General features: G+C 37.0%; 1 protein-coding gene across 1 annotated transcript in view; it reads right to left on the bottom strand.

The window, feature by feature from the left end:
* Positions 1–644: 644 nt before the first annotated feature.
* AGFG1 (ArfGAP with FG repeats 1) overlaps positions 645–20288 on the bottom strand; it is a 27651-nt gene continuing 8007 nt past the window's right edge. Inside the window, exons 2-13 of the mRNA XM_010194814.1 lie at positions 17176–17291; positions 16482–16644; positions 15423–15579; positions 9501–9620; positions 7657–7866; positions 6688–6871; positions 5909–5988; positions 5528–5620; positions 3930–3977; positions 2421–2579; positions 1738–1829; positions 645–1391 (exon numbers count right to left, since the gene is read on the bottom strand). Coding sequence (XP_010193116.1) covers positions 1332–1391; positions 1738–1829; positions 2421–2579; positions 3930–3977; positions 5528–5620; positions 5909–5988; positions 6688–6871; positions 7657–7866; positions 9501–9620; positions 15423–15579; positions 16482–16644; positions 17176–17291 — 1482 coding nt within the window. The 3' untranslated portion in view covers positions 645–1331. The remainder of the gene's footprint in view (positions 1392–1737; positions 1830–2420; positions 2580–3929; positions 3978–5527; positions 5621–5908; positions 5989–6687; positions 6872–7656; positions 7867–9500; positions 9621–15422; positions 15580–16481; positions 16645–17175; positions 17292–20288) is intronic.

Raw genomic sequence — 20288 nt, 5'->3', positions numbered from 1 at the left:
TTGAACCAAGTTTTCCCTGTGTTTAAAACACCATCAACTCCTCAGATGCAGATTCATATTTTTCTTGAACCTTCTTACTACTACAGATGAGAAGCCAGATATTTTTTCCCCCTCTATAAATTCCATTCTAGTATGGCAGGAAACATTCCAGTAAATAAAAAAAGAAATCTATGGATTTATTATTCCACAGGACACCTCACTAATATACATAATTTTTTAATACAGAGTGCTATTTCATCTGTAGTACCTTGGCCTGCTATTACACATACTGTTCTGATCACAACTAAGTCCTGTTAAAAGACTTTCATTAGCTACCCACAATTACATGTCCTTTGCAGCTAACCACTTCTCAAAAGTAACTACCCTCCTTACCGTTTCCTGTGTCCTTCATTACACTGCTATTCTGTCAAAATAATCCAAGCTCGCTTAATATTCTTCCTGTTCAACAGGTCACTTCACTTGAGCTGGAACAGCAAGCTTAATCACAAGGACACAAAGAAATATATCCAACTGAGGCATGTGAAAATTTTAAGCTTCCTTCACCTTTAAGCATACTGCTTTTGATAACTCATTCATGTATAAGACTCACAATATGTATATTTTAACCCAACCAAGTGTTACTGCACAAAAATAATGCTACACAATTGTTTTTTTCTAATATTTATTTTTTTCCACCTGCAAACTGTAGCAAAACATGATCAGCTTTATTATGCAGACAGGTATCCCTCTAACATTAGAGATTTAGGCATGTATAAATAGAAGAGCTCTTAGGAAAGGAAAACATTTTGAGAAATGAACAAACCTTCAATTTAACTTCATGACTTCCAATACCAGTGGTTAAAATGATGTAGCTCATTCATTCCAAGAGATACAACAGCACCTTAAAGTGGCTGATCTATTTCCCAGTAACATTTTCACATAACAATGTGTTAAAGTTACAAATACTGATATGCACAAATAGCTATCTTCTAAGAAAAATATGTACAGTACTGCAGCATAATGAATGTGGTATCTGCAATAACTTATTAGCCAATTTTAATATACATGATACCGCTACTTTTTACCTGCCCGTTCACAGGTTCAAGGATGTTACCACAGCCCTCTGTTTTGCACGTTATTACCTGGTGTTGGGGGTTGATTTTCTTGGGGTTTGTGTATTATTTATTTTTAATTATTTTTTTTAAAGGTACACAATGCAGGCTTTTATTTTTACTTCTTAAAGACTTCTTTTGTGTTTAAAGCTAATATCAGTGAAACAAGACAACAGTGCAAGAGGCGCAGAGATGTTATGTGACCACGTAAGAGTTCTTTTGGGTAAAGTGTCTATAAGGCTATAAGAAAGGATTGGTTGATGAGCTTCCTGTTGGAAATTGTCCTGTTGGTGCACCAGCCTGGGGGAAAACAAAAGAAAAATAAGACAAATATTTAAGATTTTTTTCCATATTGTAAATTACAAATGCAAGATACATAAAAAAGAAAACCACCTATTAGGAAATATTTGGTTTATGTTGCAGTCTTTTTTTAATACTACTGTAAGAGCATAGTATACTCTTACCTCTGTTTTGATTTGAACAGCCTTACAAATGCCATGTCAGCATAATACTGAATTGCATTTAGGAGATTCACATGCTGCCTTCCCTTATTTGAAGCAAAAAAAATAGATCTGTGTCTCTAAATTAAGTGTTACCAATTATGCTGCTTTATTAATTTATTAATATCATGCAACAACTCACTTACCATAAAAGGGTTACTAGATACTCCAACAGCCGCAACTTGTCCAAAAGGAGTTACCACAGGCTTTGCCTGTCCAAATGCAGCAAAACTTGCTCCTTGGAAAAATAAGTGAGAAAATATTAATGCTAGTAATGAATCTTCAAAGAGTTCTTTGCTGCCACATAAAATAAGTGGAAGCTTGGACTGCACAATCAGCAGGATTGATCCTACTTATACTATCAGGAATGTAAGTGTAAAAAAAAAAACTGGCTAGAATTTGTTTTCAGAACTAAATCAATTTCCAATTTCTACATATGCACTTTTTAAAAATGTTATTCTGTCATTTAAACTTAGGGAGAAAGTACTTTCCAATGTTCTCTTTCCTGTTTTCTGTTAAGTTAGAAGAAGTGGTGTAACTGGTTGCAGACACTCCAAAAATGAAGACAAAACAATCCTTCTTGCGGAAAACCCCTTTAAGCCTGGAAATACTCTTATTTTTAGTATCAGATTATGGTAAAATTTCAGTTGTGTCACTGCACACAAGCCAAGTCAGAAAGCTCAACTACAGAGCCAAAACAGAGTCTGGGATCTCATCAATATTACTATCAAGTTCATATAGAAATAAATATGCACCCATTAATGCTAACTTCCAGACAGATCTCCACGTTTCCGATTTAAACAAGATTATCCAAAACATACAGACCTACCATTTGGCTGCTGAGCAAAAGCAGTCTGTTGTGGGAAAGCCGCCTGGGTTGGGAACGTGGGCTGCTGGAAGTTGCCACTAAAACTAGTAGGAAGACTGTAGGAGGCAGGAGCTCCAAATCCTGCAGGCATGCTCATGGATGCAGTACCAAATGTTGCTGCTGGTAGGCAAAAAATAACATTCAATTATTTGTAAGAAACATTTTTTTATGGTAAGAAAAATCTTCTAATGCCTCAGTGACCATACAAAAGTTAGGTTCCACTTTTGCAGTCACTGAATAGATCTGTTAGCTTGGATCACCACCAACTATGTGCATAATTTACTTCTGCACTTCAAAAACGAATAATTTAAAATTTACTAGATCCAGCACATTCACATATACATTCTAAAAAGGAAATTATTTTTTATGTTGTCTATGTTATCATATAGACTTTTTCTGGTAAGAGTATATGCATCAGAAGCAAGCACTTTCAGGCAGTATAAGCCCGTCTGTTTTTCTCCTTCTGAGAAAAGCATTAAAGGATCTTCCTACTTCAAGCTGCAATACAGGAAGTTACAAATCAAACAAAAAAATCATAAGGGATACATGCATCCCCTCTCACTTCATCCCATCCTTAGGATCACTTGAAAGGAAATTCTCACCATGCACATCATTTGCAGACATAATTCCTACTGCAAACACCATTACTGTTGAGATAAAGACTTAAAACAAAAGAAAAAAACAACAAAACTTTTCATCTGATTCTCTGCTAAACATTTCAAGTAAAGAACACACAGATCATATGCAACTCCACATGCCTTCGGCAAATAAACAGGCGCACGTCAAGTGCAAAAATGTAGCAACAAAACCATTATTCAGTCTTTTGGGAGTTATTCTTGAAAGGAGAAGCCTGTAGAAGTTTTTTTGGTACAAATACAGACACCAGGCATTTTATTCTAGTTAAACATTAAGACAGGACTTTTGAAATATTACAAGTTAGATTTTATGCAAGCTCAACTGTTTAAAAAAAATAGTATGTTTTATGAATATAGCTTAATTACTAGTTATAAAATTTACCCCAAATGTATTCAAGGGCAAGACATTATAAATACATCAACTGTTGACAAAGTATGTGCAAAGCTAATGTACTAACACTGTTCAAGTTACTGTTAGCAGAGAAGCTATTCAACAGGGAAACTTGCTAAAACACAACAAAATGAGCAGTGACTGGGATATTCCAAAAGGCATCAAGCTACTGTTTGTAGGAACTTCAAGAGTCACTCAACTTGTCAGCATTATACTGTGACCATGGGGGATATCAATAATGGTTTTGTTTCAGTTGCTTAATAAGTTGTCTATGTATGCTCTTCTCTCCCTAGGCCCAGTTGCCAGATATCTACACCCACTCCAGCTTAAAAAATGGAAAGCCTTCTGAAATTCTACGTGCAGAGAACCAGATAGCTATCAATAAGCTTTTACAAGCAAGAACAATTTGCCACAAGAACCTTGATACCAAATGTGGCCACCTACCAAAATGAGCCTGAGGAAATATGTGAGAGTGCATTGCTCCCGAGAGGCCTTATGGAAGCCACAAAGAGACCAGACAATGTCAAATTATTTATATACTTTTGAAACGTCATTTCTTAGTTATATAAATATATATATACACACACACACACACACACACGTATATGTACCAAACAATTCATCCATAGCATGACCAGCAATAGATTAAGCTAAGAAAACCATTAGAAATAAACTCTACAAAACAGATCTCCCATTTAATAAATAGCAAATGCAGAAAGCAAACTTAGCACAGAAGGACAAGCTACAAGGTTACATATTACACTGCAAAGGGTAGAATATTATCTTTACTTAGTCATTATCTCTGCCACCTAGTACATAACATCAGTATAGCTGCCAAAGGGTTGGAACCTCTGAAAGCCAAGGACAGCAGTTCAGAAGGTAGAAGGACAGACTAGACATATTCAAACAAATTTATCTGAAGGGGCTACAAGTTCTTAACAATGACCCAAAATTCCACAGTTCGCAATGAGATTAAAATAAGGAAAAAATATATTTCAGGCATTAAACAGCTGAACAAGTTTAACTGCGTAATATCTCAAAAGGGACTGAAAATACAATCCATCTAGGCAGAGGACATGAATTTGATCAATTCAGTTTTAACTCAGCCTGATCAATTTAATTCAGCCTACCTAAAACTTTGAGCAAAGCACAACTTTGCAAACACTTTGTGCAAACACCACCAGATTTAAATCTCTGGAAGTCCAGTTAATACATAAAATGCCAAAATTTAGCAGTGACTTTGGAGAAGAAAATTAGCATAATCTAGCAGTCATCTAAGTCCAAGTTTGGTGTTTTAAAGAAAAGCACAAGTTTGCTTTTTTAAAAAGTGATTAAGTTTTTGTCTGTGGAATTATGATTCAACAGACTCCTTCCCCAGAAAATTAATATCATTCATGAGTGCAAGATGATGTTTAAACATATGCTTTACTGTTACAGAAGAAAAATTAAAGACACCACCAAGGTACTGAATAAGTGGACTGGTGAGGCACTAACAGTCCAAAAGGCTTGTCCTTCCTGGTTATAGCTTCAGCCCTTTGGTTTTGATGGCTTTCAGGACTTTGAAATAAAGAAATTTTAAAAGCAAGTGTGCCATCTTAGCAGTAGGGCTTTCAAGAGCCCTAATCTCAGGGCAACCCCCTACGACGCGTGCTTCAAAGCCAACATTATAGTCTTGGAAGGTACCCAACTGGTAATACACAGACTACAGACAGCTTAGGTAGTATTAGAAGATCTTAAACAAATAATTTTGATGTTTTTCATGGCCATCATTTGAAATCCTAGGATTGGACCAGAAACAGGAAAATAATGTCCTCAGTCCAATAAAAACCATAACTTACCTCAGAAAAAAGAAAGCTGAAGTTGATTTCTGCAGCCTATTCATAACTATTGTACTCTACATTGAATAAATACAACGTCAAATAGACTAGAGACAGCCAATACAGAAAATCTTTAAGGAACAAATTACACAGGTCTAAAAAAAAAAAAGTATCAACACAAGTCCTGAAAGAAAGTTTCTCAAACACTTAATGTTTATTCCCAACCTGTTGCTCCTCTGCTATTGGTCTGGAATGGATTTGTTGAAGGTGCCACTGGGGCAACAGGAGCAGCTACAAATGGATTTGTGGAAGGTGTTGCTGAAAAAGTAAAGACATTTTATTTAATAAAGTCACTCATTTTATTTAATATAGTCAGTCTGACTCACATTAAGTTTATACAGCTTTTATACAGAGCTATATAAATATCTAAAGTTACATGAAAAATTAGGAATTGATAATAAAATGCTTACATTGAAATTCATTACAACAGTACTTTTGGCATCCTTTAACTTCAATATCACTAGTGTCAAAGTACAGCACTGTCAACTAAAAATTAGTAAGATGTTTGCTTATAGTCCACAAAAGGCGTTAGTAACATTTAGATACCTCCAAATGGAGCAGGCACGCTTGAAGATGTAGGCTGTGTCTGTGCAGTAGCAGCCACGGGTACTGTTCCAAAAGCATTGCTGTAAATAATTCATACATTCTGTGAAGTCAGAATTGCTTGTTTAACAATACAATTTACAATTATTATTGGCATGTAAAAGAATAGAAAAGGAATGCTTACTTGCAGTTTGCAAACTGCAATAGTAATTCACTGATGCCAGGAACTGAGTCCCTGATGTCGGAGACTATAACTAATGCTGAGCAATGACAAGTCATCTCCACCAACAGCAGGAGAAAGAAACCCTGAACCACTGGCATCGTGGTTCCAAAGCAGAAGCTTCAGAGGCACTTGCAATACCAAGCAGTGCTAACAGGCATTTGGTATTTATTACTTTAATGATCTAAAAAATGAAGTAGTTGGCACTATTTATAATGTAAATACCTGAATATAATTTTTTTGCCAGGGATGCTGCTTTGATTTTCAGTATGCATGCAAATATTCTGTACAGGAAAGTGTCACCATCTAATAGGTTTAGCAAGTAATGACTAGAAAGGTACAAAGAACATTCTGCTGACAGAAAGAACTCTTAATTTTATCTTATAACATCCTGTCACTGCTACTATTTAAAACAAAGGATGCAGTTTCAGTAGCACCTCTAAACTCATTCAACACTTCCTCATTTAGATAAGAAATAAAACCAGATTTGAGAAAACTTTGAGCTACTTTTCTACATATTGCTGAAGTCAATGTAGAAAGCAAGCTACTTCTAACAAAGTACCTGCTAACGTTACTGGTGGAAGTATATGCGTTACTGGAGGTTGCTGTAGAACTGAACACGCTGTCTAATTCTGCTAGAGCTGCATACTTGTCTGAAGATGCACTTGACTGATTTGGGGCTGACAGTGCAGGACCTGCTGATGCTGACACTACTGTACTGAAGCCACTTCCTTGCTCACTACCACCTAGAAAGAAAGAAACCAGATTAGAAGTGATGAAGATGGTTTCACGTTCTACCCTGCCAATGCTTGAGAACTAAATGAAATTTCATGAGCATTTTAAGTTTTAGACTTGAAAATTAAATATGCAATAGGACACAGAAAAAAAAAGTTTAACTAACCATTAGCTATTTGCAAAGTATCATGCTTCCATAGATATTTTGCAGCTCCAAAGAGCTTGTGATTTCCCTGAAAAAATGACTCAATATTACAGTCATCTTCAACTAGAAAATTTAATGAAATGTACTCTCAAATAATCCATTTCAGAACAAAGCTCTGCATTACAAACTAACACAGGTTTTTATACTCTCTTCTTAACTTAAAATTAACTAAATCTAAGTATCCCTGCTCCTAGTTTGTGAAAACTTAAAGCCAAGTCTTTTAATGACAGAGAAGTAGGAAAGCTAGTCTGGTAGTCCTCCTTTCAAGAGCCTCCACTATAGGTTTTAGCACAAGTATAAGACATATATTTTCTATCTATTTTCATAATTGCAGTTATAATTATCTAGATATTTCCACTTAATCATCTTGAGCTAGGTTCCCAAAATGCAGTCTTCCAATGACATCCTTTTAGAGTGATGCTAGTCTTAAAACTTACATCTTACACATTAAGGGTAACACTGACATGAAATTCTACTAATGGCCTAAAGAAAGGACATTTTGAAATACAGTTACTATTTTGCCAAGCACAGCCACCCTTGCGGTAAGCAAACACATGTAGAATAAGCATGTCAAAGAGTAAAGTTTAATACCTTGCCCTGTGCTGAAGATATTGTCTAAATTAGCAAGAGCTGCATATTTGTCAGCTGACTGGAGGTTCAGTTTATTTACTGCAGGTTTACTGGCTGCAGTTGCTATTGTGTTGCTCTGGGATGCATTGAAGGCTCCAAAATCAGCACTGGAGGATTTGGGGAAGTTATCAAAGTGAGCAAAGTTAGCATTCACTGATCCAGCACCTCCACCTGTAACAAATTAAGTTAAACATGATCAAGATTCCAAAGCTAGAGAAAATCTCTCCAACTGTAATTTATGGCACAATAATCCCACCTCTTCGTGGTTACGTGAGACAACGTGTTCCTCCACCCCATCCCAAATGTTTAAGATCATTTCCTATTTCCTTCAAAAGTATGTTGGGTCATCAGAAAAAAGATTTTTTTTTTTTTAATTTTATTTTATTTTTCAGTCTGCAGATCAGGGACAACCCACCCCCTTCAACTTCAACAGCTTAAATCACAGTCATAATTTGATCTTGAAAAACTATATGCTATTTATTAGCTGTTAAAGTAATTCCAACAATAATGCATAAGCTGCATTTTCCTGTCATGTGTGTCTAATGACTAGCTACCATTTGCATTTACTTTATGGTACAATGTTTACCAATTTCAGATGTCAGTCATCATTCTAAGCAAAAAAGAGTGTCTAAAGGCTAAGAGTATAGTGTGATTTCATGCCAAGGTTTAGAGAGAGCGCTTGGTTCTCTGTTCTCAGATTTTTATAGACTACACTCAATCAGGAAAGAGGTAAGGGGAAGACAAAAAACATAACACAGCTCTTATGTCAAGTCTCCACTGACATCAGAGATACATAAATCAATTTTTAAAATCTGACCACACAACTGAACTTCAGTTCAGATATGAAACCATGAGCTTCCATCTCTTCAGTGTCCAGACAATTTAATTTAGGCAGGTCATGTCTTAAATTTAAACAAGCTGTTCCATCAAGCATATCACATTTTATAACAGTTGGTTGAGGATTTCACTCATACCACAGAACACACAACTCTCAAATATCATAATCAACCAGTTAAAATATATGCAACAGTAAGGATGAAAATGCTATACTACAATGGCATAAAATGAAGCAAGCTGAGTTTTCCACTGCGTGGAACTTACTGTGTACAGCCTGGAGAGGAAAAGCTGAAGTAAATTCACCAAAACTGCAGCTAGATGAAAGCGTTCTGAACACTGGACAGCCAGAAATTGTGTGTGGGTTAAAGTTAACATAAGAAGGAAGAAAGAAAATTTGAAAATAATTTTAAAACGACACCACACTCAAAATAAAAAAAAAAAAGGAAAAGAAAGTCAGTCAGCCAAAGATCTAGACAAACAGCAAGTGTAAGCTCAAGCAGAAGTTCTAAAGCATGATCAAATTAAAGGAAAGCAAAGTAAATCTTAGCAATAGGCTCTACACATGAAGTCAAACATACTGAAGTGTGTATATATGTTACACATATGCATAGACACTTTTTTTGGTACTGTGATGTGCTTTTGGGTCTACTGAAACATTTCTCTTACAAGATAGCCAACTCAGTATTTATCAAAAGCAGTATGGTTTACTCTTTTCATTGTTATTTCAGGTGTAGAGCTAACAAACACATAGTGCCATAAATAAGACTTCTGAGTGGCATTAGGGAAAACAAAAAAAAGGAAATAAAATCAACACCAAACAGAAGGAATTAATTTTGAGTTTCCCCAGAGCTTCAGACAGCTTGATTGCATTAAAGCAGGCAGATGCAAGAAATAAACTCAAGTACCTTCCAACATAAAGGTAAGGATTATTTCAATTAAGTATTAATCAAAAGCGCTAGGACTTCTACCTGTATTTTGGGGCAGAAAAGAAGACTGACTTGCTGTGGGGAAACCTCCAAAATTACTCGAGCCACTAGACTGTCCAAATGCATCAAAGTTTGCAAAACCTGCATTTGCAGAGTTCTGCGCTGTAAATTGCAAAGGAACAAAACATGTTAATGGATGTGGGAAGTAAACACAAAAACAGATGTATTAACTGAATTCATGGTCATGACAGCCTGCAAGGGTTATGTCCTATCTTGTAATTTATTTTTACATGAAAAAATTATACGTTATATTCTACAACTGAAACCTGCCTTTCAATAAGCTTTCACAAATCACCTTCAGAGCTGCATCAGTTAACTCTACTTTTCTCCTCCTCACATATGCTACTACTCACACCTGCATGACTTGATGAAGTCCAGTTCAGCTTAACCCTAGAGTGTCTGCAGCGGCAGCTGGTCAGGGAAAACCAGCCAAACAGTACAGAATACCAGATGTATACCTGTAGAAGCCAAACCAGGTATCATTCTAAATGCTAGTTTCCAAGATTAGAATTTATGAACCAACAACTTTTCATTAGGAACAAAAATTAGAAGGTTGTTTGTTGGTTGTTTTTTTAACATACTGACAATTTGATTTCCTTATATACAAAGTGCTTCTTCCTTAGGTGAACCTAGTTTGGACCACCTGAATAGTTTTGGCTAGGTTTACAATTTCACTTCACTGGAAAACTTATTTAAAAAAAAAAACTACATCAGAGTACAGAAATACGGAAAATCAATACCAATGTCAAGAAGATAGCATTCATAGAGTGTATCCACAAAATAAAATCCAAGGAAATTTCAAACAATTTCAGTTTTCGCTTTCCTTTTTGTGCTAAACTATAGGAGAAAATAAAAGTTAACACCCATCTAATTTCAAACAGCTGGACATTCAAGCACCTATAGATTTAACTGGAACTGAACTAACTGATAAGCTCCACAGAAAGTCTTCAACTGTTAAAAGCAAGGAGTAAGGGTAAAAAGTGTTTAATCAAATGCAACCCAAATCCCTATATACAGATAACTTGAGTTACAATCTAAAGAAAGCCCACAAGACACCTTCTAGAATAACAGATAGCAATATGTTATATATGTTATATAATATATCTGGGTCAGAGTTTGTTTATTCTGGAGGGATTTTGCAGATTAAATGTATACAAAAACAGTAAGCTATGCTGATTGTTTATGATTGTTTAAGTACTGTTACTTTATAGACAGACAATGCTAATAAAGTTGCATTATTTCACTTAATTTCTATGAAAAAACATCTGTACTACAGATTTATAAACTAAAAGAACATTTTCATACTAACAATGCTGGTAATCCACAACACTGCTAATATAAATGAAAGTACAAGTATTGCCCTTCACAAAGGACACTGGGAGAGTGGGTGAGGTTTGACTCGATACCACTTTTTATTAGAAGTGTGCATGTGTACTGGGGTTTACACAGCACAGTTGTGGTAGCAGGTGGCTGCCAGGGTGGCCCCTGTGAGAAGAGATCAGAAGCTGCCCCCATTTCTGACAGCCAGTTTCATCTGGCTCCAAAACAGACCTGCTGCCACCCAAAGCTGAGCCTATCAGCAGTGCTAGTGGCACCTCTGTGGTAAGATACTTAAAGAGTAAAATACACTGTGCAGCAGCTGTGAGAGTGAGAGAAATGAGACAGGAACAAACCTGCAGACACCAAGGTCAGTGGAGAGGGAAGAGGAAGACATGCTCCAGGCACTAGAGCAGAGATTACCCTGGAGAAGGTGGTTGTCCATTTGCAGCCCATGGACAACCATGGTGGAACAGATATTCTCACTGCAGCCTGTGGAGGACCCCACACTAGGGCAGGTAGAGGTCCCTGAAGGAAGTTGGAGCCTGTAAAAAGCCCATGCTGGAGCACGTTCCTGGCAGGAGCTGTGACCCTGTGGGAGGCCCATGCTGGAGTAGTCTATGTCTGAAAGACCATACTGCATGGAAGAGACCCATGCTGGAGCAGTTCTTGAACTGGGGAAGAGGGACCCCACAGTGGAGCAGGAGAACAGCATAAGGAGGAAGAAATGGCAGAGATTAAGTGTTATGAACTGACTGCAACCCTCATTCCCCTCACAGGGAGGGGGCAGAAGAGTCAGGAGTGAAACTGAGCCTGGAAAGAAGGGGTGAAGATGGTTTTAGTTTCGTTTTTATTTTTCACTATCCTACTCTATGATTAATTGACAACACTTAAGTTAATCTTCCCCAAGTCAAGTCTGTTTTGCCCATTATAGTAACTGGTGAGTGATCTCCCTGTTCTTACATTGACTCACAAGTTCTTTCGTCACATTTTTGCCCCCTATCCTGCTAAGGAGAGGGAGTGAGACAGCAGATTAGTGGGCACCTGGCAGCCAACCAAGGTCAACCTATCACAGCACAAAAGTCAACAAGAAAAAAAAAGCAAAACAATGAGAAAGCAAGGTGTTGGGAAAGGTCTGTTCTACATTTTTCACCTTTAAAGTGTGCAGCCAGGAAAAGTCGACACAAACAGAAAAAATAGTTTGTTATTATACCATCTGTATTGGTTCTAACAGCATTCTACAGACTTCAAATTACACAGGTTTTTTTTGTTTGTTTGTTTTGTTTTAAAATCAGTACCTTTTTAAGAGGAACAGATGAAGAATTCAATTGCACCTTGCTTTAAAATGAAAGTGATGCTTTCATGCCGATGTATCAATTGGATGGGAGCTACTCAGAAACTGATGTTTAGTTGACCAAATAGGATTAAGTATGTAAACGTCACTCCTAGAAATGTGACAAAATTTTTTGTTTTAACCACTCACACAAATAGAATACTATGTCAAGAATCTTAAATGAAGTATCTTTTGGGTTGACATTAAGAACTGGAACGTATTATATTACAGGCCACTTAATCTTATTACATCAGCTGACACCAAAAGTATGCTTTGCAAGTGGGCCCATGTTAAAACAGTAGAGCTGTAAAGACTCTTCTGTAGAGTATTCAGATGTTAGTCTTGCTTTATTTTATGTGGTAAAGTTTAAACCTATGTAAAAGTGGCACACAGGTAAATACCAGGTAAGACTTGCACTTTCCTCTACCTGAACAATATGTAGATGATGTTCTTAAGGATGGACTGGCAATTCCAAAATTCAGTTCTCCACACGGAAACCCAAGAAGAACCCCAAGTTAAAGAACTGCAGTAAACTGGAGATTGGCATAGATTTACAACTGCTGTTGCGACTGCAGATCAATGAGGCTGTACAAAAGCTGGCTGGCTAAAGCTAGCTCAAGTATGACAGCACCAGTCACGGCAATGCAAGCTGCCCCTACAACTTTCGCAGTTTCTTCTGTGAGGTCTGCACTACCTAGTATAATAAAGGCAAGAAACATTGCAGAAACAAACAATCAAAACACCCACTAAAATAAAGTCCACATATATTCAATATAAAAACTGAAAATAATTCTCTAGAAGACAATTATGCTGTACTATTTTACTTCTTCTGGGTAAAGCCTCTTCTTTGCTATCCGCAACAGAGCTGTGCTGTGTCACTACACCTTTAAAAAAAAATCTCGTGTGAATTTTAGTTTTACTTTAAGAAGTCTACATGCCAAAAAATTTTATCTTTTTGTTGGTATTACCAGTCTGTGAGCTACAGACAGATCAGTTGTCTACCATCGTCTTAAAACTTGCATCATTTTGCAGAAGTTATGGAACTTTGTATATTAAATACAGACAGTAAACATAAGGTCAGCAAGTTTCCCCTTCAGCATACTACAATGTCCTGAGCCAACTTAGTACATTAGAAAATTTAGAAGAAAGGAACACAAAAAGTTGCACTTTCTGCATAATTTTCAAGCTTTACACCTAGACTTTACAGATCATAGCACAAGTTTCTTAGTATTTTCCTATCAGCTGCTGCACTCAATTGTGTCTTAACTTCAGAAAGAGTAACTTACACTGGAAGACCTTAAATCTGCCGGTGCTCTTCAGTGATTTCTTTACTTAATCATAGTGTACATAAAGGGAAAGATAGTGCCCTGTAGGCATAGCTAAAACCAAGCACTTAAACAAGAACACCAGACCATAAGCTTTGAGAAGCAGTGCTGGACTTAGTGCAAGTTCTTCCATCCTCTGCTGTAGTGTGTGATTACTACGAAGAATTGCAAGTTTATACAGCTCCTTAAATGAGCATTTAAAACCAATTTTGCCAAAGCTGGCAGACTGATCAACTCTCCCTGTGTTCCAAAGGAAAAAGAGTCCATAACATTCCATTATTAGTTTCAGTTAACACTGCCCTGTGGTTACTGCACACAGAACAAGCCTTACAAGCGTTTTACCCTAGCAACTCAGAAAACACCTTCAGATAAACCAGTCTGCAATACACATTTGGCTATCACATGCTCAGATTTTTGTCTTTTATTTGCTGGTCCTGAAATTGGTTTGGGTTCTAGAACTCATGGAAAGGAGTCATGGGAATGATCACAGTAGTTCATTATTAAAATAGAAAAAATAGTCAGTACACTGAGCATTCCTCACAATTTTGATTTTTTAGTACTTATTTCAACCAGAAGTTTGCAGACTTTTTTGTAAGATTATATTTATTCTGATGTTCATGTTGCTTTTTATCCTTTTAAAAAATACCCAGCAGAGATGCAGTAGAATTTTACCCAGGTCTGGAACACAGAATCGAAATATTGCTTTAATGGAATTTTCATCTCCAGAAACCCACAAAGAGTAATTCAGTGTATATAAATATTGAAACATTTAGCAACAAGTTTCACAAGAATAACTTATTAGAAAGAACTGAATATTTGCAGCCTCTTTGGCAACACTGTACAACATTGGCCAGTCAGCACAAGTTCTCCCAGCTAAATATACCTCCAAAAAGATGATTAACATGAACTCTTATGTTAAGGATTTTATTGCAACAGCAATTCTTATTCTGTTTTACTGAATTCAGCCAATCATTTAACAACTTTGGTTTTTTGAAAGTTAACTTTGAGAAAGCCTTGATACTTTGTTCAGTTCCTCAGGTGTGCCTTAAGTCCCCTCCATCACACTTCTTCTCAGCTATCAATATTTCAGGACTCATTTGCAAGAAATATCTCTTATTTTTGTTGGTTTAGCAGCACCATAGTTTCTCTCAGAAAACCTAGATGAAAAGCCCATTCAGACAAGGCACGTAAAGGTACTTTCCCACAATTACAATGCAAGTCAGCAACAACATCCTTCAGAGACCACAGAAACAACTTTTTCTTTAGGATAGGCTTCTATGGCTCATGACCTCTGGCTGAATATAAAGGCTGATGGCTCAATATATTTTACTGAAGTAATTCTTTAAGAATTCAAGGCCTACCGCCATCCTCAGTCAAGACACATGCTCAAAGCTTGTTTATTCTTCCTGAAACTATAGAACACTGCCCACATGGGTAGTTTTCAAATAGACTCTCACATAAATGAGGTCATTCTTTAAACTGAGGAAGCCTTTGTTTTTCTTAACAAATTGACAGTTATTGTCAATACATGTGAGTTCCCGTAAAGTCTCTGTATCTCCTTTTTCTTTGAATGCTCTTCCTAATAAACTTCAGAAAAAAATCTGAAGGTCTAATAGCAGCTTCTCCCTGTGTTCTGTTACTCATCCTCACTCTCTCCCCCAAAAAATTTTAAGTTCTAGTAGTAGGCAGAAACAGTTTAATCATACGTATCACAGAAAACAGCTATAGCAACTCCCACTTCAAGAAGTAAGATTTTCAGCCTTTAAGTCTTCAACGTTTCTTTATAAAGATCTAAAGGAAATACTGAGCACTATAGCCCTCTCAAGGCACAGAAATTACTTACACCTCATGAAGAGGTTTAGTCTAAAGTAATCAAAAATTAAAAACACTTCATAGATCTAAAAGGGATACTCTGCTCAGAATACTTACCTGTATGACTGTTGAAATGTGCAAAATTAGCAAAATTTGCTGTAGCAGTTGACTGAGGAGGAGCAGCAGCAAAGATATCTGAGCCAAGGTCACTGAGGAGGTCAAATTGCTTCTTTTCCTGTTGCTGCTGTCCTTGAGATCGAACTACAACAGGAGACTACAAACAACATTACCATTAGCTTATAAAAGCTGATATTTTACCAAACTGACTTTTGTAAGAGTACTAGAAGAATAAACTAAGTATATTTCTTTAACAACGCATTTAGTTCTGAAGTTTAGGATACTGTATATGGCACAGACCCTCCTCCTACAGTATGAGGAAGACAACCTATTTATGCTACTGTGGTGGGGTTTTAAGGAACTCCACAGCAGAATTCCATGGATTAATAGGACCTAGAAGAATAAAGTAGCAGCATAAGCAACTTCAAAATTATACATTTAAAATTCCAAATATTGTACAAATACAAGCAAAAAAACCCTTAATGTTAGAAGTTTCTGCATTCTGAAAGTCTTCAGAATTCAGTATAGGGAGAAAAAAGTTGAAGAATTTCATAGCAAGGTTGCAAGCTGCAAATTTCTACCATTTGAGTCTTATGAGGTCCATTCAAGAGTTGCTGGTATGCTAAAGGTAAAACAGCTTTTTCAAAAAACTGTCTTCCCTCCAAACTCTAAGTACATAGTGTTATCTTTACATAACAGCATACAGACATTCCCTGAAAGCCACTTGCTAAGACAGTTACAGAATGCAGAGCAAGTAATAATGAACATGCATACTTTTCAGACATAGTCACTACTAATCTAATGTGTTAAAAGTATCAGCCATTTTACTGTTCTCAAATAAAACAACAAACATAAATCAATCACATTAGGTTCAAACTTATGCAAAAGAATCATAATTAAACTTAATCATACTGGAAAACTCTGCTTACTAAAAATAACTTACTGAAGTTGTCTTCAGTGATCTTATTATTACTCAGCAGTTGCTATTGCAAGAAATCTTGTGCCACTAAAAAAGTACTGCTGAACAGTTCTGTGCCCTTCAGCTCTGTCATTACTCACCTGGCTAGGTGTACCCTTGTTTAAGTGCAGTGCGGGTGCAGCTTCTCCCAAGAGAGATTTGAGTGGCTTTACCTCGGGTGTGCTGCTTGTACTACTAGCAGAAGATCCCGATATGGATGCGTGGACTGATGCCACCACTTTTGCTTGCTCTGGAGGAACATACCTACATCCAAGAAGAGCAATGGTTTTTACAAGTTTAACATGAAAACTTCTGCTCAACATTTGTAAGACTCAAGTGTGAAAACTGGTAGATCTCAGCTTTGCTATTTTAACCACCAACTCTGCAATAAATTCTATCAGTAGTTCACAAAATACTAGTTATTTAAATACGCCAGATTTTTGTTTTTAAGAATTCCAAGTCATTGATATTTCATAGCACTTATGTAATACAAACCACACGTGTCTTCCACCTCCTAATGAAAGCCTGCAAAATTCTTACTTTACACTGTTGACATCCCTTTAAGCCTCTTCTGTTCCATCAATGAGCTACACATTGAGAAATTTCATTAAATAGCCTGTCTTCTGTTTCCTGTAGGAGCTCTGAATGAAATCCAGAAATTATTTCACTTCACTAGATCTGTGTGATCTAGTCCAAACACCACACAAGAGGGACAGCACAGAAGAACATGAGGATAACAGTACAGCTTCACTTCTTGTCATAAAGGCAATCTCTATAATTGTAAAGCTATCTTACCATCTTTTTTTTTCATATTTTTCCTGTAGAAATTCCTTTACTTTCTGTGGATCCCTGAAGTCTGGAATTGCCGATGACCTATCATCAAATAGGCCTAGCCAAATCTGTTTGCACACCTTTTTAAAAAGAAGAACACAAGCACAGATTAATCACATTAAAAAGATGTTAATTAAAAACCAACTTAAGTTCACAATTGTTAATACATTAAACCACTAAAAAGCATGTGGTCGCACATTCTGCTTTAACAACTGACCGGTGTACCATGTACTCATCTAAACACTTAAAGCTGAAAGATCATCTGTCACAGCAGAGCAAGCAAATCCTAGCATTTAACTTCACTATCAAATACTGCTTTTACAAAATATTTGTAGTATGTACTCATAAAGCACCTGATTTGTACCTGTAACCCTCAAGTCTCTTCTCCTTCACCTAATTCTACACATTCCCATACCTGTAATTCAGGGTTTAAACTGTTTCAACAGATTCTATATGCCACAAGCCCCAGATAGTAGCTTTTAAAGGAACTGAGATTTCGTATTTACACTTCTAATTACTACTCAATTGTAGGAACAAACTTTTTCAACAGCCCTTTTTGCCACGCTGCAGTTTCTATGGTATCCTATAGATTTAATTTGAGTGAGGGTATGAGAGAAGGGAGAAAAGTACTCTTGCTCCAATTTAACTTCCTAACTGTAGTTATGAGAGTAAGCAAAAGTTGAACCAATTGTAAAATTGTCACTATGTCCAGCTTCAGTTCCTGAACGAAAACAAGAGGAAACATGACTGCTCTCAGAACTAAACAAGACACAGGAGTTGTCAAACTTAATGTTTTCTTTAAGCACTTAAGGCTACTCTGCAAGTAACCTGACTATGCACTCAAAGAATATACCAAACATTAGCTACCCTCTAAAAACAGACTCAGCCATTTTAGAACAGGTTTCTCCCAGAGTAAAAAAAAAAAAGCTTTGTTTTTATGATGCATACCCTTTCTTCCCACACCCTTTCTGAAATAGTCTTGACCATTCCTCTTACATGCCTCCTACAAATGTTGCCCTCTATTGCTGCAACAGTCAGGTTTTCAGCACTGTCCCTCATGACCTTCCAAGGAAGCACGTGCTCTAACAAGCAAGAGCTGCACATACCGACTGCCCTGAAAGCTGGCAAATCAAAGTAGAAGCTGTGACACTTTAATACATAATCTTCCCTAGAGAGACACTAACTTACTGGGGGGAGTTGTTCCTTTTTTACCTGGCTAGCTGCCTTCATCAAAACTGTAGCAACTTCAGGAGCACTAGCTACCAAATGTGATAATCTTATAGGTCACTTCAAAGATCACTCAGGCTGAGATTAGACAGACAGCTTAATTACGTATTTCATACTTGATGTCTCAATTTTGTATAGCCTGCTTGCATGCCCAACACTCCGCAGTCCTTACTATCATCCACTGAACAGAGACAAACAGTGGGAAACAGATCTAATGACAGCTCTAAATTAGTGATTTAAATCCTTATCTAAAAATAAGATCAGTAGTTTCTACTCCAAATAACTCAGCTATTCACCAGTCATTCAGCAATTGTACTCCACAGAAGAGTGAAGTTCAGTGCACTGATTTGAGTTCACATCATTACTTGCAGTATGATGGTAGATGAAATGAAACTGAAGGTATTTAATAACTTCTTCATACAAAGTCAGCAGATATAAACTTAGTCAAAACAGTCACAAGTCTGATCTAAAATAGTCAACAACACGAAGCACTCTCTCAACAGATGTAATCTTTCACACAAGTACTACTTTTCACTGACAAAATTTATGAAGTCAGAACAGTTATGGGTAGAGCTTTAAACATCTGCAGTAGACAGTACGATGTGGGCCAGCAATAGCATTTCTGTACTTATATTTGCGAGTATAACTGTACCAACTTGTAGTCATACAATTGCTAGGAGGAAGAGAAGTCCTGTTTGTGGCTAGTTACAGAATACCTGGCAGCAGGAGCTGGTGGTGTCTGAATCTACACCGTGCCGTTCCACCCTGCCCCACTTTCAGTATTGGGAGGAACACCATGAAACACTGAAGAAAAGAAGTTGTTCTGCCTAATTTCAGACAAGCAGAAAGACAAGTGTTATAACAGGCCCTGTCTGATCCCACACCTAGCAAAGCAACACTCAGGGCTGTACCATGATGATCAGTTTGCATCCAGTCTAAGACGTGCTAGTGAATGAAAGAAGAGGTCCTACTCTCCACCCATATCAGGCATTAAATTACTCCCCTTCTCCTACCACCCACAATGAGTAAGATCAAAGGAACTCATCACAATTACCATGTCACTAATACCACTGAAACCTGTACTGAGATCAACTCACAGCAACAGTCAAACCACAAACTAGATTTTCACCTTTCTCCCTCCTAGTTTTCTGCTTCATCTTCACCCTGAAGTGCCTAAGCATTCAGGGTGCTTAGGGGAGAAGGGGCAAAAAACCAACCAACCAAAAAAACCCCCAACAAACCAACCAACCAAAAAACCACAAGCCACCAACTCTGTATCAAACAGTCTCAAGCCTTCCTGACCATTACAGGCATTTACTAGGAGAAATCAAAAAACAAAGTCTTTTGTGACTTCAGATCATTTACCAGCTAGGCAGCTACAGCAGATAACAACTCTATGAATATACAAGCAGGTGTGAAGGAGGGCTGTGCTGTCCAAACACACTGTTGGTTTAAAGTGATACAAGCTTCTTAAAGTCATCAGTTCTTGCATTGCATTCTAATTTTTGCAATGCCTTGAGAAAGCAGACTTCTAAAAGCATTTCCTGGGGCATGTAATTTCTTCTGAATACTTAACACAAAAGCAGTAACAACTGAAATATGCCTTAAATCAGGATTATAACTTATTTAATTAAGCCCGCCAGGCACTCTTTATTGGTTCTCTGTTCCTGGCAGCAAAGAGAACAGTATTACTAATGGGCAACACACAACCGTGAAGCAAAAGAACCTTGACTTAATTGCGCACCCTTCAGCTAGGGGATCTCATTTCAACACAGTTTGACAGCAGTAGCTATATAAACACAGGTTAAAGTGTTTACCTTACCACACCAGAGATGCAAATTAAATTTCAC

The sequence above is a fragment of the Mesitornis unicolor genome, unplaced genomic scaffold (assembly GCF_000695765.1).
Source record: "Mesitornis unicolor isolate BGI_N332 unplaced genomic scaffold, ASM69576v1 scaffold18431, whole genome shotgun sequence".
In the NCBI taxonomy this organism is placed as follows: Eukaryota; Metazoa; Chordata; class Aves; order Mesitornithiformes; family Mesitornithidae; genus Mesitornis; species Mesitornis unicolor.
The sequence above is the reverse complement of the archived record's forward strand: the minus strand, read 5'-3'. Positions and strand labels throughout refer to the sequence as shown.